The sequence below is a fragment of the Panthera tigris genome, chromosome E2 (genome assembly GCF_018350195.1).
Source record: "Panthera tigris isolate Pti1 chromosome E2, P.tigris_Pti1_mat1.1, whole genome shotgun sequence".
In the NCBI taxonomy this organism is placed as follows: Eukaryota; Metazoa; Chordata; class Mammalia; order Carnivora; family Felidae; genus Panthera; species Panthera tigris.
In genome coordinates, this window is record NC_056674.1 from 1,291,605 (window position 1) to 1,316,399 (window position 24,795).

Genomic DNA, 24,795 nt, shown 5'->3' on the forward strand with positions numbered 1-24,795 from the left:
AAAAAATAAATTTACCTCTACTATTTCAAATAAATCTCCAAGTAGTTTAACCATGTATTAAATAAATAATTTTCCCAAATATTTGATGATTTACTTTCATCCAACACAGTTTTTGGTTTACTGACTCTGATCTGTGCTACTGATCCGTGTACGTCTTCAGCAATGACAAGTTGTGGTTAATGGTCTTTGTATCTAACACAGCAAGTTCTCTTCATTGAACTTAAGGGTAAATTTATAGAGGGTATATAATACATTATGTAATATGGAATGTATATAATATACAGTATATAATTGGGTATGTTTACATTTTTTGTTTTGTAGTATTAGAAAAACATAGGGGTGCCTGGCTGCCTCACTCGGTACAGCATTTGACTCTTGATTTCAGGGTTGTGAGTTCAAGCTCTATATTAGGCATGGACACTACTTAAAATAATAGTTAAAAAGAAAAAAAAGAAAAATTTATAAATTTTCACTTGAATTACATGAAAAGGACACTGTTAATTAAATCATTTACAATATTAGACTTTCTGTCTTGGAAATAAGTCTATCTCTGCTATTTGTTTACTACTGATTTTAAGCTTTTTTTTTTTTTTTCAAGTTTATTTATTTTGAGAGAGAGAGAGAGAGAGAGAGAGAGAGAGAGAGAGAGAGAGAATCTCAAGCAGGCTCCATGCTCAATATGAAGCCCGACTTGGGGCTGGATCTCACAACGAGATCATGACCTGAGCCGAAATCAAGAGACAGATGTTTAACCGACTGAGCCACCCAGACATCCCAAACAGAGCATTATTTCTCCTTCTCCTTCCTATCCTCCTTCTCCTCCTACTCCTTCTTCTCCTCTTCCTTCTCCTCCTCCCCTTCCTCCTTCTTCTTCTTTTAAGTTTATTTATTTATTTTGAGAGACACACAGAGAGGGGGGTGGGGCCAAGAGAGATGGAGAGACAGAATCCCAAGCAGGCTCCATGCTGTCAGTGCAGAACCCCACGTGGGGCTCAATCTCAAGAACTATGAGATCATGACCTGAGCCGAGATCAAGAGTTTGATGCTTAGCCTATTGAGCCGCCCAGGTGCTCCCAGAGTATTTCTTAAAGACAGAGCATTCTTCTTATGGAAGTCTCCCTTTAAAATCTTGTTGAATTTAATTTTCTATTAATTTACTTCAGATCTCTGCCTCTTTTTCCATCACTGATAAGGTTTTTTATCTGAGTGAAAGCACTGACTTTCCACAAAGGCTCATACAAAATAGACCTGGTTTGGATACCTGCCCCCAAAGAGTTTCCCTAATGTGATTCCTTTCTTTTGAGTATCATGGTGATTTATATACTAAGCTAGATCCCTTACATTTAGAATTATGGGAAAATCTGATACATTTCATTAACTGACAAGCTTATAAGCATCTGTATTTTAGGTGGGTTTTACCTTCTTTAGTTTCCAAACTGCTCATTTATCTGTTCCCTCTGGATACAGATGTCACTTGGTTTTAAGAGTCCTGTCTAAAGACAGAAAAAAAATTAAGTACGGTAAGAATAAAGTAATTTAACAATGAAATGCTAAGAATAAAATGTGTATTGTCTAGGTTGAAAAATATTGCCTTAAAGACACAAAACTTAGAAAATATTATTAATAGAAGAAAATGTCTTTGAAAACCGGTATAATGGAATATTTCAAATATACGTGAAAGATAACAGCATAAGACCCACAGACTTATCACCACCTTAAACAGTTAAATTACCAGCACGCAGTCATTTCATCTATACTGTCACCCACGTTATCCACACCAGATTATTTAACAAAAAAAATCATATGTATAATTATATTCTCAAGTAAATAATCAAGAACGTACTCCTACACAATGACATGGGATGTAAAGATTGGATTCCTTCATAAGGAGGACCTGAGTACCTTTCTAATACCTACAACAATAACTACTCAATAATATCATTAAATAACAATAAGAGCTCATGTTTCCCTTATTCACCCCCATATAATTTGTGTTTTTCCATTAAGAGTTTGGCAATTAATAAGTCCCCCTCTTTTTCTTATTCTTATAAAAAAATGGATCATTTATCTAGAATAATTTAAGATGTTCTATCAATTTATTACATCCTACTGATACTGCTTCATATGCTGTCCCAGTCAGTCACACTAAAGGTATAATTTTTGCTAGTGGCTTACTCAAGTTCTAGTTCAGTTTATTGTGAAGAACACTTCAGAGGTAGTACAGTTCCTTCTTATTGCCTCCCATTCAAAGAAGTTTTTTATAGCTTTTTATATAAGCTTTTTATAAGTTTTTTATAGCTCAGCACAGAGCCCAACTCGGGGCTCGAACCCATGAGCTGTGAGATCATGACCTGAGCCGAAGTCGGATGCTCAACGGACTGAGCCACCCAGGTGCCCCTGTGAGAAGTTGCATTTAGAGGCCACAATCTGGAGAACAGAGGTGGTAGTTGCTCGGGAGTTGATCACAATATCTGAACCTGTTCAGTTGAAAAAACTATATCCATCTCTCTATACATTTCAAGTCAAATACACATTGGTTAATGTTGACTTCTTTCAATTACATGGATCACATTAATATCCTTATTCAGTCATTTAAAAAAAATTGATGACTTTACTAAAAATACGATATTGGATACCAGTTCACAATCTTGGCTGATAGTTTTGGTGTTTTGTTTGAATACACCCTGATAAAAATCAACAGACACAATTATTTTTTTTTAGTTTCTCAAAAGTTATTATTTCTATGGATTGGTCATAAACTTCTCACATAATAAGGGTTGTATAGGTATGCAAACATGTTTTAAAGTCACTTTGAGATTGAAACTAATGAGTTATTCTTGGGGCGTCTGGGTGGCTCAGTTGGTAAAGCGTCCCACTTCGGCTCAGGTCATGATCTCACATTTCATGGGTTCAAGCCCCGGGTTGGGCTCTGTGCTGACAGCTCAGAGCCTGGAGCCTGCTTCAGATTCTGTCTCCCTCTCTCTATGCCCCTCCCCTACTCACAGTCTGTCTTTCAAAAAATGAATAAAGCTGTTAAAAAAAAAAAAAGGAATTCGTAATTACATTTATCTAAAATATCTAACGATTGGTGGAAGAGTATAAACCTCCAACTCCCATGTGGAGATAGGACTCTTAAGAAAAAAGAACTAGAGATTCCACATTTAAGAGAGCAGAGATCATCGGGGACTTCAATATTCTCAGATTCTCAATGTTACCCTGACCTGGAACCAGATTTCAAAATTACTATGACATTCGAATGATCCTCCAAATCTGAAACTCTTCCTACCCAGCAAGGACCTCACGATCCCCTGATCAGTAGGAATTTTTAATGTGGTCACCCCTCACAGACGTGTAGCGTTTAACAGCATGGTTTGTTCCGGCAGATCAAGTTCTACTCAAGGAGCGTAATGATGGATATTTCAATATTCTTTCTCCGAGAGCACAGTGCACATAATTTAGCCCCTACCCATGTCTCCATGGCGTCCATTCCCTTTTGATTAAGGGAATAGAATGAGTCTCTTTTGCCCTTGAACGACTACAGTTCAAACATAGGAGTGACCCGTGGTGATCACAGGTGTTAAGTAGTCAGAGACTCCTCCAAATTGACTCTGATTTACAGAAACTGTGTAAATTCTCACTCCACATAAAATGACATCTTTGTTGGAGAATTAAATTCATTACATGTTTTCTTTTCAAAGTTATTTCTGGAACTTTCCCTTGGTTTAAAATTCTTCTCTGATAAAGTTCATATGTATATTGTACTACATTTTCTTAAAATTACCCTTCAATTTTAATTGCTGTTATAAAAATTACAATTGTATCTAAACATTTTAAACAAATCCATCTGCCTATAAAGTTGATGTGAATGTTTATGTCTAAATATGCCACGACTCCCTCCTCCTTCAATAACCCAAGGCCTAAAGGTTGCTGTCAATTGGTGTGCATCCTTGGAGAAACATCTTCTCTACAGTGACGTAGTAAAATCTCCTTTAAATAACCACTATCTGACCCTTTTGTTGCTTTTAAGGACATATTCTGAATGTCCTCTATGCAGAAAAAATGTGGTTTATGGAAAGCCCTACAGGAGACATGAAGATAGTAATACATATATTTTGGATTTCCTCCAGATCTTCTGCCCCAGTTAAGACCAATTTCCACTTGAAATTGATGGGCTCTTCCAACTTGGAAATGGGGATTATCTTCCTCATTCAGGCAGCACTGGGGATCCTGGGAAATTCCCTCCTCTTTGGTATTTATACCTTCACTTTGCTCACAGGACACAAGTTGAAACCCAAAGACTTGATTCTCAACCAACTGGTCTTAGCCAACAACTTGGTGCTTTTCTCCAAAGGGATCCCTCAGACCATGGCAGCTTTTGGATGGAAATCTTTCCTAGATGACACTGGATGTAAAGTTGTCTTCTATGTACACAGGGTGAGCAGAGGAGTTGCCCTCAGCATCACCTGCCTGTTGAGTGGCTACCAGGCCAGTAAGCTTCATCCTAAAATCTCTGGGGTGATGGGGCTCAGAACATCTCCAAAATGCATTGGCTTCTGCTGTTTCCTCTGCTGGATCCTGCATCTCCTGTTAAATATCTACACGCCAATGAAAATGACTGGGCCAGTGAACAGCAAAAACCTTACTTTAAAAAATATATTTGTCTACTGTTCTAAACTACCACAAGATAAACTTGGAGGCTCACTAAATGCTGTCATATATTTTTATTTTGACTTTGTGTTTTTGAGCATCACGGTGTGGGCCAGTGGCTCCATGGTCCTTGTCCTGCTCAGGCACAAGCAGCGAGTCCAACACATTCACAGCCGCAGCCTTTCCCCCAGACCCTCCCATGAGGCCAGAGCCACACAAACCATCCTGATGCTGGTGAGCTCCTTCATCTGCTGTTACTGTCTCTCTGCCATTTTGTCTCTTTGCATAACATTTATTCAGAGTCCAAACGAGTGGCTAGTAAACATCAGTGTGTTTGCAGCATCAAGTTTTCCAACATTCAGCCCATTTGTGTTCATCAGCAGTGATGTGCATGTCTCCCGGTTCTGCTTTGCCTGCTGGACAAGGAAAACAATTTCCTTAATCTGGTAAAACAGGTGTATATCTTTTGATCTGTGCAGATAAATCTATTTTTAGTTTCACCCTTCATTAAAATATACGTGACTATTTGGTGCTAGTTACAATTCTAGGAATCTGTGATATCCAGTGATTAACACCCCACTCTCATACAGGCACAGTAGAGCCAAAATAGATTTATACAATATGCAATTATTACTTAACATACACAGGCTGTATTCCTCAACTAAGAAGTTTAAGGTCCTTTACAGAGTATAGTGTATGAGAACTACCAAGTTTGCCAACATAAGTAAAATGTCACCTATATCTAGTAAGGGCTTCTCAATAGTTGTAATAGGTTTTTTCCCTAAACATAAGTGAATGAGACTGTATCTATCAGGGAAAAGACCTGGAATGGCCCATATGGGGAAGGTACATGCAACCTTTTTTTTTTTTTTTAATATTTATTTATTTTTGACAGAGAGAGAGAGAGCGTGAGCAGGGGAAGGGCAGAGAAAGAGGGAGACACAGAATCTGAAACAGGCTCCAGGCTCCAAGGTGTCAGCACAGAGCCTGATGCGGGGCTTGAACTCACGGACAGCAAGATCATGACCTGAGCCAAAGTCGGATGCTCAACAGACTGAACCACCCAGGCACCCCTGTACACGCAACCTTAATAAACAACAAAACTGTAGTGTTTGTGGCAGAATACCACAGATCAGAGAAAAATTCTAAACTTTGTCCTAACAATGACAAAGGTCAATGAAGAGGTGTAGGAACATGTGTGAATCATCACTTTTGCTTTTTAGATGTCATTTAGTACATACATAATAAAATGTGTTTCATTTTAATAAACTTCCATTTGACTCCCAATTTTGGTTAAAATATTATGGTTTAATGGTTCTCAAACCTAGTGTGTTTCCAACCTTCAGTCATTGGCATTTATTTTAAACAAAAGGCAGGGACACCTGGGTGGCTCAGTCGGTTGAACATCCCATCTTGATTTTGGCTCAAGTCATGATCCCAAGGTCGTGGGATCAAGCCCTGCATCAGGCTCTGTGCTGAGCGTGGAGCCTGCTTAAGATTCTCTTTCTCTCTCTCTCCACCTCTCTCCCCTGCTTGCACTCCCCCTAAAATAAAATAAACAAACAAAAGACAAAATTTCAAGAGCTTAAGCATTTTTCACTCTATTTCTCACATTTAGTATCAAATATAAGAGTTCTTTTTTTCCCCACTGGCCTATTTTTCTCTATTTAATTCACGCTGTTCATATTGTCCTTAAGGATTTTATCTTATTTTATATTAGTTTAGTTTAGTTTGAGAGAGAGGGAGAGAGAGAGAGAGGGAGAGAAAGAGAGAGGGAGAGAGCTAGGGGGAGGGCAGAGAGAGAGGGAGAGACAGAGAATCCCAAGCAGCCTCTAAACTGTGAGCACAGAGCCTGACACGGGGCTCAAACTCACAAACCATGAGATCATGACCTGACCTGAAATCAAGAGTCACATGCTTAACTGACTGAGCCACCCAGGCGCCCCGTGTCTTTAGGATTTTAATTCAATCTTTTAATTTTGCTGAAGAGTCCAGGCAATTTTACAACTACAGTAAAACCTTGGTTTGTGAGTAACTTGTTATGTGAGTGTTCGTTCCACAAAAGAAGCAAACATTTCTAAGACATTTTAACTTTATAAATGAGCAAGCAATGTCTTGCAATATGAGTAGTACATGATGCCAAACGTTACATGATTACAACTGAACCAATGGTTCTTCTCTCTCTCTCCCTCTCCCTCTCTCTCTGCAGGATCGTGGGTGATTGTCTCCCATGCTCAGATGCTCAGTCTCAGGCCATGGTATTTGGCAGAAATCAGTGATTTTTCAGAATGCTGGAAGTTGCCTACAACTGGTACTAGTGTATTTTTTGTCACTTCAAAGCACCTGTGGACAGTCATTTGCTTATCCATACAAGAGAAAGCTTAGGAAGGCTTTGCTTCATTCTAGGTCAGGCTGCCTGCAGATATAGACCCTTTCTTCTGCTGCCATATTGCCTTATATGTTTAATGTAACATAGTATATGACAAGAGTGTATTAACATTATACTGCAGTCAATATCCACGCGAGCATATACAATGACCCCTGTGCAGAAAAAGATTCCATTGAGCCAACAGACAGCAGTGATTCTGTTATAACGAAAGTTGTCCTACACAATAACTCTCCTCTCATCTCCCTCACACCAGCCATGAAGGTTTTCAAAGGTAAGTGCAGGTTAATTTATTTTTCTTTATATTTTGTATTATATTACAGTATTGTAATCATTTTTATTTGAATATTTTTGGGTTGTGAAATGAATCATCTGAGTTTCCATTATTTTTTATGGGGAAATTCACTTTGATATACATACAAGTGCTTTGGATTACAAGCATGTTTCTGGAACAAATTATACTCGTAAACCAAGGTTTTACTGTATTTTATAGTTAATTTTGATAAATCCTAGGACTGAATGCTGTCTTCGAGAAAGTATAACCTTATTTATTTGCACACAGAAAATGACATTTAAAGGCCTCCTTAAGTCCAATTAATTTTTATAAAAATTTCATGAACTGTGCAACTCTTTCTTGAGCTCAAGTCTGCACAATAGTCTCTGATGAGGCCTTATCGTTCCCATTATATCCATTCACACAGTCCCCGCTATCAGGTCAGGGTGTGTTTCTCTAAACCACCCTGATTAAATGCTTTCTAATTACCAGTCACCACTAACTTCTGTCTTCTCTAGTCCTAAGGTAATTCTTAGACCAACTAATTCCTGAATAGTTGATGAGAATACATTGTATCTATAACTGAGCCTTAGCCCAAGGACACCTAATCCATACAGTTGATCAACGAAGCCACAGAAGATACAGCAGTTTCCTTATCTGTGATGACCCCACCTCTCTGACTCAGGCAGACCCACCTCCCAGTGAGCTCTCGGAGACCTGTGCTTATGCCCGCCACCCTCAGTTCTTTCCTCACCTGCATGTCTGTCCCCTGACCTTACTGGTCTGTATGCTCTATGGCAGATTTCATATTTTCTAACAGTGCGCCTGAAATTATTTTATCTTTATGGGTTTACTAACAATTTGCTCATACATACAAGCTAACTATCCTCATGTCCATCTGGAAGATGAGAAAACACATTTACAGCCTATGAACTCCAGCCATCGTTCCACAGCACCACTCGACTCAACCTTGTTTGTCCAAGTTCCAGACCCTGTTTTTAATGGAAATACTTTGCTTCCAAGTAACTGATCATCCAGTTTCTGAAGTTGAATGAATCATTTGGGGAAAGGTGTTTCTTTTGCATTTTATGGACTGATCTGTGTTTCACCTGATTTTCAGCCAAGCTATCACTTTCTGGGTCTGTGAACACTGATAGGGATACTGATTGTGTTTATGTTTCATGCCTTGCCCCTCATGACAGAAGTCTCACTCAAGAGAAACCTGCTAGTTAAATCTAACATTCAACCTTTTTGGTTTCCCATTTCCTTTTTTTTTTTTCTCTTTTCAGCTCTGTTCAGGTTATGTATAATTCATCTCCATTAAATTCTTACATTTTGGGGCGCCTGGGTGGCTCAGTCGGTTGAGCGTCCGACTTCAGCTCAGGTCACGATCTCACGGACCGTGAGTTCGAGCCCCGCGTCGGGCTCTGGGCTGATGGCTCGGAGCCTGGAGCCTGCTTCCAGTTCTGTGTCTCCCTCTCTCTCTGCCCCTCCCCCGTTCATGCTCTCTGTCTCAAAAATAAATAAACATTAAAAAAAAAATTTTTAATTCTTACATTTTATTTATGTTTTTTGGTGCTATAATTTAAGGACCACACTTATGTTTACCCCATTTTTTTCTTTACACTTTTATTGTGAAATGTAACATTACTACAGGGAATTATTATACATATATTATATATATGTATATATATTAAGTATATTTAGAATATTATATATGTATATATATTAAATATATACATTTAGAATTTAACAAATGTTCCTAAAATAGATACTTCTGTATCTGCCACTGAGGGAAATACAAAGTATACTTGTAGTGTGCCCTGCCATGTCAAGTGCTCCATCCCAGACACGGTCTACACCTTCTCCAAGAGGAAAGCAACATTCAGATTTTTAAAGTCGGCATCTTTTGGACTTAAAGAAATTTTTAACGCTTATCCATTTTTGAGAGACAGAGTGCAAGTTGGGAGTGGGGCGGGGGGTGGGGGGAGAACACAGAATCCGAAGCAGGCTCCAGGCTCTGAGCTGTCAGCACAGCTCCCGACATGGGGCTCGAATTCATGAATTGAGATCATGACCTGAGACAAAATTGGAAGCTTAACCAACTGAGCCACACAGGTGCCCCTTTTGGATTTTCTCAATAGTTTTCCTTACTATGCATAAATTCTAAAACTATAGTTTGTTTTTGTATATTATTGACATTTATATGAGTGAAATCATATATTATGCATTTATTTCTTTTGCCCAACCCATGTCAGTAAGATTCATTTATGCTGTTCAATGTGTCTGTATCATCCATTTTCATTGCTGTTGAGGGCACCATATTCCACTTTCCTAACGGCACACGGGAGAAAAATGAGGCAGAAACAAGTCAGCTGCAAGAGAAAGGGAGCAGGGGACGACAGTTTGGAAGGATGGTTGCCCCAAACTCCTCATTCTCGTATTTATTGGGAAAATCATATCAATCATCAATAGACATCACAATTCATTACACTGTTTAAAGAGTGTTCTCGGGGAAAACAGAGCTTGTTGAAGCATGTAGCGGGAGTAATCTATGGCTGAGCAGACACAATCAAAGCATCTGATCAGACCCATAGCAGGTGGTCATGGTCTCTGAGAAGGCGGAGAAGTACGAGCAAAAGCAGCAGGTGGCTGTCCACCCTGAGCGGGCCAGGCGTTCCCAGCTGCTCGGCTTCAGCAACATCAACCGCCTCCCCAGAGAGACATTTCACTAGATGTTTTTCTTAGAGCTATATTGTTTATTGTATAGTTCTAGTTAATGTTTTCCTCCAATATTATGTTTTAAGCATCACATTGATCTGAGGGCCCATTACACCGTATCACGATTTCTATTCTACAGTGATGGACCTTTGTATTGCTTTCACGTGTTGGGAGTAACAATGCAGCTGTGTAAGTTTTCGTCCATGTTTTGATGCATATTAGAACATATTTCTTTAGAGAAGTTCCCTCCCACACCAGGTTCTGTAACATAGTCTATCATAAATCAAGTGATTGTCCAGATGTATGTGGATCTCCTTCTAAACTCTACATGGTCCCCACTGATCTGTATGTGTAACTCTGCAAATATCTAATATCAAACTGTCATTTTTAGTTTTATAACAAGCCCTAATTTCTGAAGAACAATCCACCTTATCTTTTTTTTCTTTACCTTCTAAATGTGTCTTGATGATTATTTTTCCTGTGAATTGTAAGTTTTAACTTCTTTTTTAAATGTTTTTATTTATGTTTGAGACAGAGAGAGACAGAGCATCAGCAGGGGAGGGGCAGAGAGAGAGGAGACAAAGAATCCGAAGCAGGCTCCAGGCCCAACGTGGGGCTCGAACTCACGAACTGTGAGATAATGCCCTGAGCTGAAGTCGGACACTTAACCGACTGAGCCACCCAGGTGCCCCGAATTGTAAGTTTTAAAAACCAACTGTCAACTTCAACCAGAGTAACAAGAGTCAACAAAATAAAAACTTAAAATAAGCATTTCAGCACTTGCAACTCTTTCTCTTAAAACTATCAACCAAACCAGAATTTACTTTGAAATTGTGTATGTCTGCAAAATTATTTTTTTTTTAAATAGTAGAAAACATTATCAGGATATGGATTATCCTTACATCCCAGCCCCATTTCACCATCCTGCTTGTTTTTTTCTAATTTGAATATTAGTTTTTAAGAGTCATTATGGCAGATTCCTAGTTTGGAAAAAAAAAATTCTGAGGTCTAATATGCCCACAAATATATATATTTTTAAATGTTTACTTATTTATTTTGACAGAGAGAGATAGGGAGTGAGCAGAGGAGGAACAATGAGAGGGAGAGTAAGAGAATCCTAGGCAGGCTCTGCACCATCAGTGCAGAGCCCAATGTGGGGCTCGAACTACCCAACCGTGAGATCATGACCTGAGCCACAATCAAGACTCTGATGCTCAACTGACTGAGCCACCCAGGCACCCTTATGCCCACAAATATTTTGATTGCTTTTTCTTTCAAATGGCATGCATATTGGCTGAGGACATTTCTTTTGAAACTTTATTTACTACTTAGCCCATTCTATCTTTTCAAAATATTTTAAGGTTTTTTCAATTAACTTAATTCCAGTGTAATTCAGGTACAGTGTTATATTAATTTCAGGTGTACAATACAGTGATTCAGCAGTTCTCTATATTTTTTAATGTTTTATTTAAACATTAAATACAGAGTGTGTGAGAGCACCTGTGAGAGGGGAAGGGGCAGAGAAAATCTCAAGCAGGCTCTGTGCTGTCAGTGCAGAGCCTGATGAGGGGCACGAACTCACGAGTCATGAGATGATGACCTGAGCCAAAATCAAGAGTTGAATGCTTACTCAACTGAGCCACCCAGGGACCTGTTTTGTTTCTTAAATTCCATGAGTGAAATTAAATGGTATCTGTCTTTCTCTGACTTATTTCACCTAGAATTATACCCTTCAGATTCATCCATGTTGTTGCAAATGACATTTCATTCTTTATGGCTAACATTCCTATACATCCTGAAGATGTACATACACACATATACATATTATACACACATTGTATACACACACACATCTTTATTGATTCATCTACTGATGGACACTGGCTATTTCTAGATGTTGGCTATTGTAAATAATGCTGCCATAAACATAGGGATGCCTGTATCTTTTCAAATTCATGTTTTCGTATTCTTTGAGTAAATGCCCAGTAGTGGAATTACTGGATCATACGGTAATCCTGCTTTTAATATTTTCTGTAATCTTCCTATTGTTTTCCACAACAGCTGCACCAGTTTGCATTCTCACCAAGAGTGCTGGAGGGTGCCTTTCTCCTCCACATCCTTGCCAACACTTGTTGCCTTTTGCGTTTCTGATTTTAGCCATTATGACAGGTGTATGGTGATAGCTCATTGTGGTTTTGATTTGCACATCACTCATTAGTGATGTTGAGCATCTTTTCATGTGTCTGTCGGCTGGCTGAGGATATTCTTGAAACACATAATTTTTACTTCAATATTTTAAAAACATGTATTTCATGGTACATTTGCATTCACTGACTGTGGAAAGGGAAGAGCTCAAAAAGATTCTTGTTCCTCTATATTTCCTACTGTACATGTGCATAACTTTCTCCTGTCCTTGATTCTCCTTATTACAACGGGTCTAAACAGCATGTTTCCCTTTTGTAAACAGTCTCCCTCAGTAACTTCCTCCTTCTTTGTGTTTCATTATCTATAGGTCTGCTTCTCCTTTCATGTCTTAAGATGTTTGGCTTTCCTTTAAAATTTCCAATGGCTTTACCCCTTTCCAATGGCTTTTGAGATTTCCTCCATCTGGTATTTCTTTCTTTTTTAAATTAAGCTCTACACCCAATATGGAGCTTGAACTCACAACCCTAAGATGAAGAGTCACGTGCTCTACCCATTGAGCCAGCCAGACATCCCTGCTATTTTTTAGTTGTATAGGCATTATCATTTATCCTATCTATATTGTGTTCTTTACCAAACCATTGTATCCGACGTCCCATGTTTCCACATATCACAACTTTTAAAGTTTACTTTTACAGTTTTTGAGAGAGAGCATGCACCTGCAAGAGCGCAGGAAGGGCAGAGGGAGGGAAAGAATCTTGGGCAGGTTCCATGCTCAGCGCAGAACCCAACACAGGGCTCGATCTCACAACTGTGAGACCATGACCTGAGCCAAAATCAAGTCAGATGCTTAACGAACTGAACCACCCAGGTGACCCAACTATCACAACTTTTATATTGTACTATATTACTAATATCCTCCTCACTTTGAAAACCACTACTACATTTTATCTTAGAGACATTTTAGTCTTTTACAATATATGTTTTTCCAGTGTTATAGGTAGCCCCTTTTACAATGGTTTTGGTTACAAGTAACTTTGAAAGGTAAGGCCAAACAATGCCTTCTTCACTAGATATGAAGAAACCAGGAAGTCATGGTAATGAAAAGGGGGGTGTCCAACAGTCAAGTAATCTTGCTGCAGTAGCAGCTGCTAGGTTTTGCTTGCCAATCTGCCATAGCCTTGTCTAGTAAGGAAACCACAAGGCCAAACGGATTGAGAAAGATTACTCCTCACATAGATAGTGTAAGAAAGCTGGCAAACATTCTGTCACCTCCTGCTATGCTTGTCACATAGGACACCACCAAACCAAAGGGACCAGATTATAGGCAGCATGTGTAGTGGTACTGTTGCTGAGGAGCCAGTTCAAGCCTGGATCTGAGTGGTTTTACATTCTTGCAAATGGACCCTAGGGAGGGAAAGATTAAGTGGAAATTTCCATGCCTCACAGGAACCAGGAAGGTAGTGAAACTCTCATACACTGATGGTAGGAAATATGAAAAGAAATAACCATTTCACATCAGTTTGGCAATTTCTTAAAAAGTTAAATATTTACCTACCCTACGCTTCAAGCATTGCACTCAGAGGAAGTAACACAAGAGAAATGAAACATGTATCTGTATGAAGACTTATACGTGAATTTTCATAGCAGCTTTATTTGTAACAGCCCAAACCTGGAAACCCAGATGTCAATGAACAGAGGAACAGAACGTCAGACAGCAGTAGATTCACACCAGAGAATATTACTCAGCAGTGAAAGAACAAACTATTTTTTTGAATCTCTAATTATGCAGCATATATGAAACCAGAAAAATTCCAATCATCTAGAATTCTAGAAAATGTAGTCTATTGTAAAGGAAAGTAAATCCAGGTTTGCCCAGAGAGCCATAGAGGGCAGGGAAAGAGATTAATAACAAGCAGGAGTTAAACATGTGTGGGACTTATGTTTATTATCACAATTACGATGATTTCATGGATTATACTTGTCAAAAACTTATTTATACAAAATACCAATTTATACACTTCAAATACGTGCAATTTACTTCATGTGCAATAACTTAATGGTTAAGCAATCATTCAAAATAAAGTATGGATCTCCCCCTCTTTATAAAAAATCAGGTTTGTCAACCCTCTACTATCTCCATCACCTCCTCTTTTTTTTTTAATGTTTATATTTGAGAGAGCGAGCAAGCATGGGGGAAGGGCAGAGAGAGAGAGAGAGAAAGAGAGAATCCCAAGCAGGCTTTGCGCTCTTACAGCAGAGCCCGACATGGTGCTCAAACTCATGAACTGTGAGATCATAACCTGAGCTGAAATCAAGTGTCAGATGCTTAACTGACTGAGCCACCCAGGCGCCCCATCCATCACTCTCTGCTAACGCTTTAGGAGGAATGCCTTACCTCAGGAATAGCAAATACTGTTGAGCAATGAAGGATGTTTCCGCCTCAGTCACAGAGGCCATACCACTGGACTGTGAGATCTCCCGTCCCTACGCTTGTTCTCCTACATGTCTAGTAAGTCTTCTAAGGTCAACAGCCCAGAAAGCCACAAGAATCCACAAAACCTTTACTTTCTATGCAAATGACCTCAGCTACTCAAGACACACAGGCCCGAAGGTACGTGCCCACCCTACAGAGCCACAGCCACAGTCACTGCAGCAGCTGTGGGTACACTTTTAGAAGAGGCAGGGCCCACCTGTTCACTGCAGGCTCTACCTCTCCCTGTCAACGCGATGTCTGTGCACCAATGACGGTATTCCCTGGGCCCTACAGCTTTAGGATCAGTGACACTACTTTACAAAACTCTAGACATCAGGGCATGTGGCTCCTCTGAAGGACCTGGGGAAGAAAACTCCCCTTCACCATGCGGTCATCACAGAATATGCACCATAAGCAAAGAAACTAGTCCCGGAAGCACCGGATACTGTCACCAGTGCCTGCTCATCAGTGTGACCTCTGGGCCTGCAAAAAGACCTTGGCATTCAGGCTGCCAATCAGTTGTACAAAGCCTACAGTCTTTCCTTGGAGGCCACGGGCAACAGTGTGAACTAGGCCCGAACTGAAGAGCCGTCCTCTGCCATTACACGGTCTCTTCTGAGGCGCACCAAAGTTTGGGACTCCCACACAAGCTGTTCACCCCTGCATGTTTTCAAAGCACCTGTTAGTGAATACAACCCCCAAGACAAAAGGTGGCTTGAACAATAAGGCCTTTTTTACCGCACAAACCATAGCAAGGTGAGCCCGTGTACAGGTTGGTGACATGGAGACTGGAAAATCCACCACAAGTGTCATGAAAACAATGTCCATGAAGACAAATTTCCTCTTCAAGTCACCAACAGAACACAAATAAGGTCTTTTGGGAGAAAACTGGGTCAAGAATGTGACAAATTAAAGAGAAGGTAATGATGTCCCCCTAAAGGCTCAAGTTGCTCATTTTCTCCAGAGAAATCTGAGGTCTACTTCCGTAAATACCACGGGAGCCTGGGCATTTCAGACAGTAGAGTTCAGAGGACTTACACCACAGAAACTGGCAGTGACACAATCTCGGCAAGCGCCCCACCCAGGTTAGGAAGAGTGGCTCCTGGAAGCTTCCCACATACCTGGAATATACAGGGAATCTTCCCTGTGGTGTTTTAAGATGCAGGAGTTCAACTTCAGGAAGATGTCTCCTTCACGAAGGCTCTCCTCCAATGTCTTTATATCAAACAGGTAAACAGCGTGTTCCCTACGCGGCCATGGCTTTGCTCTGTGTGAACTTCCCGGTGCCTGATGAGGGGAGACTTTTGGCTGAAGGCTTTTCCACATTCACTGCACTCAATGAGGTCTTTCTCCAGTGTGGACTTTTTTGTGTCAAATGAGGTCACATCTCTGGCTGAAGGCTTTCTCACATTCAGTGCACTCATAAAGCCCACCTGCACTGTGAACGTTCTGGTGCTCAATCAGAGCAGGCCGCTGACTGAAGACTTTCCCACATTTGCTGCATGTATACAGACTTCCTGTGTGGTGGTGAATGAGGTTAGGCCTTCGGCTGAAACCTTTTGCGCATTTGTCGCACTCATGAGGCCGTTCTCGGATGTGAACTTTTTGGTGTTGAGCAAACTGGGTGTGACTGAAGAATTCCCCATGTTCCCTGCACTCGGGAGCCCCGTCTCTAGCGTGAACTCTGTTGTGTTGAATGAGGTAGGATTTGCGGGTTAAGGATTTCCCACATATCCTGCACTCATAACGTCTTTCTCTAGTGTGAACTCTGTGGTGTTGAGTGAGTCCAAAACTTTGGCTAAAAAGTTTCCCACACTCCTTGCACTCATAAGGCCTTTCTCCAGTGTGAATTCTACGGTGTTTAATGAGGCAGGAGTTGTCAGTAAAACATTTTCCACATTCACCACACTTATAAGGCCTCACTCCAGTGTGAACTCTCTGATGTTTAATGAGGCTGGAGCTATGTCTAAAGAATTTCCCACATTCACTGCACCCATAGGGCTTTTCTCCAGTGTGAATTCTCTCATGTACAGTAAGGGTAGACTTTTGGCCAAAGAATTTTCCACATCTGCTGCACCTGTAAGGCTTTTCCCCAGTGTGAGTTCTTTGGTGCTGAATGAAACCGAAGATATTGGTGAAGAATTTTCCACATTCATTACATTTATAGGGCGTTTCTCCAGTGTGGACTTTCTGATGCTGCAAGAGGTTAAACCTTCGGGTGAAGGATTTCCCACATTCACTGCATCTGTAAGGCTTTTCTTGGGCACGGACACTCTGGTGTTGAGCAAGAGAGCATTTGTGGCTGAAGGCTTTCTTGTCTTCACACCAACTGTGATGGCTTTTCCCACTGTGAACAGCTTCCCCACACACGGTGCTACTGTGAGCTTTCTGTCCATCACGACTGGCCTGGTGCTGGTGCTCGCCTGAACCGGTGAGGAAGTCCTTGTTGACCTCCCCACAGGTGAAGGACTCCCCTGGCACATGGAACCTGCAGCTCTTCACAAGTGAAGCCCTTTTCAGGGGTTTCTCTACACTGTGCTGCTTCCCGTGCTGGTGAAGGTTTGCAATGAAACTGGTCCGTCTCCCACATGTGCGAGGTCTCAGCTGGGGATGTGTTCTCTGATGCAGAGCCACACCCAAAATGTCTTTCAGGACCAAACCGCATATCTCACAGGGGTGTGCCTTCTGGGGATCTGGGCTTGCCTGGTGAGTCCTAACCTGCGACGCTCCTACAAAAGCGCTCTGCTCAGAAGGTGCCTCCCCATCCCCTGCTCCATGCCAACAACCTGCAAGCAGAGAAATTCTAGTGAAGTACACAGACGCAGTAGTGGGAAGAGGCAGCACCATCGTTAACGTGTGTCCAATACACCAGTGGATGAGTTGATGGCACTGTTTCTGGGACAAAGGAGTTGGGGTCAGGGTCAAGAAGCTGCTTCTAAAGGTCACACAGTGGGGAGGCCTCACCAGGTGAAGAACACATGGTGGGGGCGTGGCACAGGGAGGAGCAGTAGGATCCACAGCTCACTCCTCTGCTAATGGCTCTCGGTAAATCCTTGCCCGTAACTGTGCAGAAGGGCGCACCTGGGCCCAGGAAAACCAAGTGTAAGAGAGCTGGTGTTTAAGAACCACATGAGGATACGTGCACACCCCACGATATGCTATGTACAGGGCGACGTGACAGAGCGCTGCAGAGGAAGCAATAAGAGAGGGGCTCAGAGAAGGGGGAATGAACCAAATTCAGAGTAGAAATGACAAGTCAGCAAGTGTCAAGAATGGCGAAGGAAGTAGAAATGAGGTGGCCAGTGGCACCAAGACTTGAGCGGAATAGGACAGGTTTCTGGTATCATCTGAACACAGCCCCGATGAGCCCATCTTGTCATGGCTGGAGTCACGTTGATCCTGTGAAGCACCCAGGCCTCTCCTCCCCAACCTGAGGTTCAGGAACTAAATAGGACCTGCATAATTCAAGTCCTAAGGGAAAGGCAGGACAGATGAGTGGTCCGCATGGGCCCAGAGCAACTAAACACATAAGAGACCACAGGAAAGAAAATTAGTATTACCAAAACAATCCTCAGAGGAGGACCCTGCAAGAACTGCCATAGTCCCCGTGAGAACTGACCATGGCAGTGCCCACAGTTCCTGGCACAGGCAGGGACAAGGGAATGTCCTCACTTATAGAAAGTGGGCAAAACCCAGGGCAGGGAGGTGGTGTGGATTTGGACCGAGTCGGCCAGACAGTGAAAGGGCAAGCAAGGTGGAAACCAGTAGCATAACTGCAAGACTACTGGTCACGTGAATCCTTCCCAGCGAGGCCCTGGGGCAGTGCACTCAGCCCAACCCTAACAACAGGTAACCGGGAAATGGGGAAGGAAGCAGCGCCCGTGTTTCTGATGGGACAAGTACCCAGCTACCCCTGGGATAAAAACAGAAAAGCAGAGCTTAGCCCAGGTCCCTGGGGTAGGAATGAGGGCCTTACCCAGGGAGGTCACAAGTGCAAAGTTCTCCAGCATCACATTGTGGAATAGCCATCTCTGAGCCTCATCGAGGAGACCCCATTCCTCCCAAGAGAAGTACATGGCCACGTCTTCAAATGTCACACTGTCCTGTCAGGATGGAGACAGATGAAACCACAAATAGCCCCTCTCCCAAAGATCCACAGTCTCTTCCCCCAACAAAACCACCCCATTAGGGGCGCCTAGGTGGTTCAATCGGTTAAGTGTCTGACTTCGGCTCAGTTCGTGACCTCATGGTTTGTGAGTCTGAGCCTCATGTTGGCTTCTGTGCTGACAGCTCGGAGCCTGGAACCTGCTTCAGATTCTGTGTCTCCCTCTCTCTGCCCCTCCCCCGCTCACACGCTGTCTCTGTCTCTCAAAAATAAACAAAAAAAAAAAAACTTAAAACACCCTACCCCATGGGCACCACTGGTGCTCTCTCCTCATGGTCCCTAATTGCTGTTCAGCCCTCAGCAACCACAGCAGATCATCAGATAAACACCATCTAAACTCTGGGCCTGGCACACAGGGCCCCACTCCTCCCGCCAATACCCCCGTTGTCCTCTAGACTGTGCCTCCCAGACAACCAAATCTGGGCGTTCCCTTCAACCTTAAGTCCTCAATATCAGGACCCTGGGGCCATTAGTTCACACTCCCTCTTCACAGGCACATGACTCTGTAGACTGCACCTCTTTTACATCTCTGGAGCCCACAGATGCGTTCCCTCCACCACCACAACTACCTCCCCGCCCCACAGCACAGGCTTCCCCCTGGACTCTCCCCTCGTCACTTGGCACAAGGCATCACAAGACACTGCTCGCTGAGCAAACTCAAGTAGGATCCAGAACTACTCAATCTCTGATGGCCTCTACTACTAAGCACAGTCCAGAATCCTGCTGGGAAAGCCTCCCCTTCACAGGGAGAAAGCTAGCTCTGTTCTTTGCTTCAACCTCACCAACCAGAACCACACCCACATCTCAGATACACCTTTGTGTGCTGCCCATCCTGTCCCCTCCAGTCACACCTAAACCTTATTCAAAACCCAGCCCCAGTGCTCTTCTACCCTAGGCCTAGTAACTCACAGATGACCACAGTGGACTCTGAAATAACCTACCATCCTGATGGAAACATCTCATGTCCCACCCAAGGGTCAACACGAAATCCTGGGGAATCCACAGAAAGGTGAAAAAGCACCAGTTCCAGCCTCAATTACTCCTCTGCCTCCACATGCTTCTCATGTCCACTTCTCTCTTGGAAGCCTTGGTAACCTGCCAGATCATCCTTCTTGCCCACACCCTCCTCATGGCCACTTTTCTCCCTCCCCTGTGTCCCCAACACCGACTACCTTCAACAAGGTGCCCAAGCAAGAGACCCAGTTCTTGGCCCACACCATCCTCTTGGACGGTTAAGAGGACCACCACTGAGACTTGAAAATCCCCCCTCCTCAGTGTAAACCACAGCTCCGCCTAGGCTGACACAGCAGCCATCACCTGCGGGATAGCTCCAGCCTGATACCTGCCCCCCACCACCAAAGTGTGCGCGCAACTGCCCGCTTAATGCCTCTACTCAGCGGTCTCTGAAACATCTCAGGCCGCATATGGCTGAAACAAACCTCCTGATATCCCCACTGAACACTGCTTCCACCACTGACCACCTCATCTCCATTGACGGAGCTTCCGGCCTTCCAGCTGCTGAGACCAAAAACTTTAGGGTCATCCCTGATTCCTTCCTTTCTCTCCTTCACTTTTCACAACCGAAAGTCTAGTTGGCCCTACTTTAAAAAAATGAATCCACAATCCAACCATTTCTCCCACCTCGAGGGCCACTGTTTACATCTGATAACACTCAACTAGCCAGCCTATTACAGTAGCATTCTTCTGGGTCATCCTTCTCCCTCCCTTATCCCAGCATCCGTCCTCCACTGTGCAGCCAGATGAAGCCTGTTAAGACCTGGATAAGATCACCTGACTCTTTTTTTTTTTTTTTTAAAGCAGTAGCCCTGGCCCATTTCAGAATGGCTATTTTTTTTTTCTTATGTTTATTTATTTTTCAGAGAGAGAGACAGAGACAGAGAGTGAGTCAGGGAAGGGCAGAGAGAGAGAGGGAGACACAGAATCCGAAGCAGGTGCTGGGTTCTGAGCTGTCAGCACAGAGCCTGACACAGGGCTCAAACAAACTGCCAGATCATGACCTGAACCCAAGTCAGACGCTTAACCAACTGAGCCACCCAGGCGCCCCAAGATCACTTTGCTCTTAATCAACCTCCTATTGCCTCCAGAATAGACACCTGACCTCAAAGGCAACCATTCCAGTCCTGCCTCCTGTCCCCTTGCTTCCATGAGGAAAAAAAAGGAAACCTTCAGTTCCCTGGACGTTCCCAGCTAAATTACGCCTCCAAGTATTTGCACGTATTAGTACCTGTTCCTAGGATAACTTTCCACACCTCTTTCAACTCGTTGCCAGAAACAAGAACCCCTCAGGACGCCATGCTCAGGGTTTCTCCAAGGTCCCCTAGACCCAAGACCTGGAAAAATGGCAGGCAGAGTCCCAGGACACCTTAACCCCAGGACGCAGACTCCCTCCACTGACCTGTGTTGGCCTCATGAGCATCTCTTCACCCACAGAAACCTGTGAAGAGAGGCAGGCCTTAGAGGAAGGTAACCATGGCCAGACTCCATGGGCTCAGATCACCCTGTACCCCTGCCCCGCTCAAGGGCCAGGTGACCTCAGCTGTCAAACCCTTGTGCCCGAGTGAGACTCTTACCGGGGGTGTGACCTTGCTCAAGATGAAACCTCCCGGCGCCCCACTGTCCTCATCAACCCCCTTCCAATCTATTCTCTTTAAGAGCAACCTTTGGGAAACTTTTACTTATTATTGTTGTTATTATTATTATTATTAATGTTTATTTTTGACAGGCAGAGCGCGCGCAAGCGATCGGGGGATGGGCAGAGAGAGACAGACAGAATCCGAAGCAGGCTCCAGGCTCTGAGCTGTCAGCTTGAACCCAGGAAAGGTGAGATCATGACCTGAGTCGAAGTCAGAGGTTTAACCAACTGAGCCACCCAGGCGCCCCAACCTTTGGGAAATTTTTAAATCCCAGAGATCGTGTTCCTCCTTTGGCCAAAACTCTCTTTCGCATCTAGAGTCCTCACATGAAGGGACAACCCCTCCAGCCCGCCAGTGCCCCCGCCGCACACCCTCTGTTTCCCGACGGCAGAGGGCGGACCCCACCCCCCCCCCCGATTCCTCCCCCTCGGCGCCCCCTGCAGCCCGCTCCCGCACCCAGTCACGCCGGCGCTCAGACGCGGGGTCCCCGCCCGCGAGCGCCTCCCGGGCCCGGACACCGGGACCCGGGCCGCAGGGACGCGAGCAGGCGCCCCGCGCTCGGGCCTGAAGGTTCTGGGTGGGGGAGGGCGGGGAGGGTCCGGGGGCCGCGCGGTTTACCTCAGCCGGGTCCCTGCGCGGACTCTGTGGGCGGAGCGGACACCCGGGCCGGCGGTCCCTGTCCCGACCCCGGCGCGGGGCAGCCCGGGGCAGCCCGGCGAGTCGCGGACGCCAGTCTGCGCGGCGGGGACATCGCCTCCCCTTGCGCTTTCTCGGTCCCATCACCTCGCTCCCAAACCAGTGCTTCAGCACCTCTACACCGATGTAAGTTCCGAGAAACCAAAATGACCGCCAAGAAGAGGACGCCGGAAGTCCCGCCCCGGCATCACGTGCTTCCCGGAAGTGCCCTCTCCTGAGCCTTCCTAGGCTCGGCGCAGCCCGGCGCGCACGGAGAGCATGCTGGGTAGTGTAATTTCTGCAGCTTCGTGGGCTCCGCGAAGGATGTCTCCACAGCTACCCCCCCGGGCAAGTGCGGCGGCAGCGCGAGGGTCGCTGGGAAGTGGCCTCGCCACCGCGGGGCTGGGCTCCACTCCTTGAGGAAGGGCAGCACCCATACTTCTGGGTTCGTTGTTGGAACTGGTCGCCAGAGTGTTTAGAAATGTTAGACCCAATGAAGCAGAGCTTGCTTCGGAGGCTAGAACTATTATTTCAGATGCCCCCAAAGAGACAGATCCAAATGGACATCTCATTCCGTCACTTGGTACAAAAGGTGTTCACTCCGCAGCTGGAAGCTAATAAACATCATGCTATTGCTTTTTAAAGGAATGTACCCGGAAGCGTTGAAGTCGGTTTTGTTAGTTTCAGAATTTTAGGTCAGGGACAGGAGAGAGAAGACTCCGGATAGGTTCATGGCAATGAACATAGAGGAGGAATGGATGTTGGCCACTCTGAAGCAGGTGGACAAGGGTAAGCCAGGCTCCAGTTCCCTCAGAAAATAATCTTTTCTGCTTAAATTATCTGTAATTGTATCCAACCCAGTGAGCCACAGTTTTATCCGTATCATTTTTTTACTCCATATCCTGAAATATATTCAATTTCTCTTATGAAATGATAATGGCACAACTCACTCAATACTACACCCAGTGACCTACTAACAAAGTATATGTTTCTTGTTCTCCTGTTGCTCTAAATGTATCACTGAAACTAATGAGGGAGAGGACAGAGACAGAAGGGAGTAAAAGTTGACTTGAGAAAGCAGCTGGGTAAATGTTTAAACTGGAAGGAAGGGAAACATGCTCCTTTCTGTATTCTGGGTGTGGGCAGGCACTTTGTGCAGGTGATACCTAAGTTGAGACTGACAGTACACATGAGGACAAGCCTCTCGTGGGGAGAGCCAGGTTAAAACAATCCAACATGAAGGTAGATAAAGTGCCAGGGGCGCCTACGTGGCTCTGTTGGCTGGGCGACCAACTCTTCATTCTGGCTCAGGTCATGATCTCACAGTGTGTGGGTCTGAGCCCTGCATTGGGCCTGCTCTGCATCAGCCTACTTAGGACTCTGTCTCCCTCTGCCTCTCCCCTGCTCGTGTTCTCTCTCTTTCACAAATAAATGAATAAACATTTTTTTTTTTTAAGTGCCAAAAAGAGGAGATAAGTAAAAGCTTGGTGAGGTGGAAGGAGTAGCCAGAAAAGGGCAAGGGGGAAGGCAGGAAAGGAGGAACATGAGGAGTACAAATGTGAGCCCAAGGCCCAAATCTCTGATCTCACTTCTTTTCTATGTACACTCACTAACATCAGGAACCTCAACTAGTCTCGTATCTGATGATATTCTCTCTCTACTTGGGACACCAAAGTTGCATCTATATATCACACCACCTCCAGGAACTGACTGGTACCTCTATCCACCTACTCAGCAAATCCAGATGGACTCGAATTTGCTGTCCCCAGTGGTCATCTTGGTTCACAACAGCTCCATTATCCTAGTTCCTCAGAATACCAACCTGCAGGCCAATCTTAACCACTTTCTCTTCTGTCCCTCCTAACATTCATCATCAAATCAAAGGATAAAAAAATCTGTTTATCTCTCCCAACTAAATGTTCACAGTTGATCCAGCTACCATCCCTTCACCCTTGATGTCTCGTAGTTGTCTCTAAATGATCTCCCTACTTTCCTTGTTCATATGTGGTCTAATCTTTAAATAGTAGCCAGAATGACTAATCTTTCCCAAGTAAAATCATGTCACTTCCCTTTCCAAACCTCTCAATGCATGCTTCTTTACAAAATAAAACCTTAATTCTTGCAATAGGTTTAAAGGACAAACATGACCATGTCTTTCTTGGTCCAACCCTATAAACTTTCCTCCTACAGGGACTTCTTGCTGCCTATAGCCTTCAAGCCATGGCCAAATGCCATTATCAGAATGTTCTTTAATGGACACCTTGTTTAGAATAATAACAGCCATTTATTTGCCTTTTTAAAATTTTTATTTTTGGGGGGGCACCTGGGTTGAGCGTCCGACTTCCGCTCAGGTCATGATCTCACGGTTCGTGAGTTCGAGCCCCGCGTTGGGCTCTGTGCTGACAGATCAGGGCCTGGAGCCTGCTTCGGATTCTGTGTCTCCCTCTCTCTCTGCTCCTCCCCTGCTCACACTCTGTCTCTCTCTCAAAAATAAAGATTTTTTAAAAATAAAAAAAAATTTGTTAATAGTTTTTGAAGTTTATTTATTTATTTGAGAGATAGGGAGAGACAGCAGGGGAGAGGCAGAGATACAGAGAGAGAATCGCAAGCAGGCTCCGCACTGCCAGTGCAAATTCAAGAACCGTGAGATCATGA

The 24,795-nt window shown here is 43.8% G+C and overlaps 1 protein-coding gene across 1 annotated transcript; it reads right to left on the reverse strand.

Annotated features, from left to right (window-relative positions):
* Positions 1 to 4,778: 4,778 nt before the first annotated feature.
* Positions 4,779 to 22,290, reverse strand: LOC122234151 (zinc finger protein interacting with ribonucleoprotein K-like). Its single transcript, XM_042969533.1, has 4 exons — positions 22,084 to 22,290; positions 21,228 to 21,266; positions 18,623 to 18,749; positions 4,779 to 5,063 (listed from the first exon to the last, which is right to left on the reverse strand). The coding sequence occupies exons 1-4, from the start codon at positions 22,243 to 22,245 to the stop codon at positions 4,990 to 4,992; spliced, it is 402 nt and encodes a 133-aa protein (XP_042825467.1). The 5' UTR covers positions 22,246 to 22,290; the 3' UTR covers positions 4,779 to 4,989.
* Between the last annotated feature and the right edge of the window lie 2,505 nt (positions 22,291 to 24,795).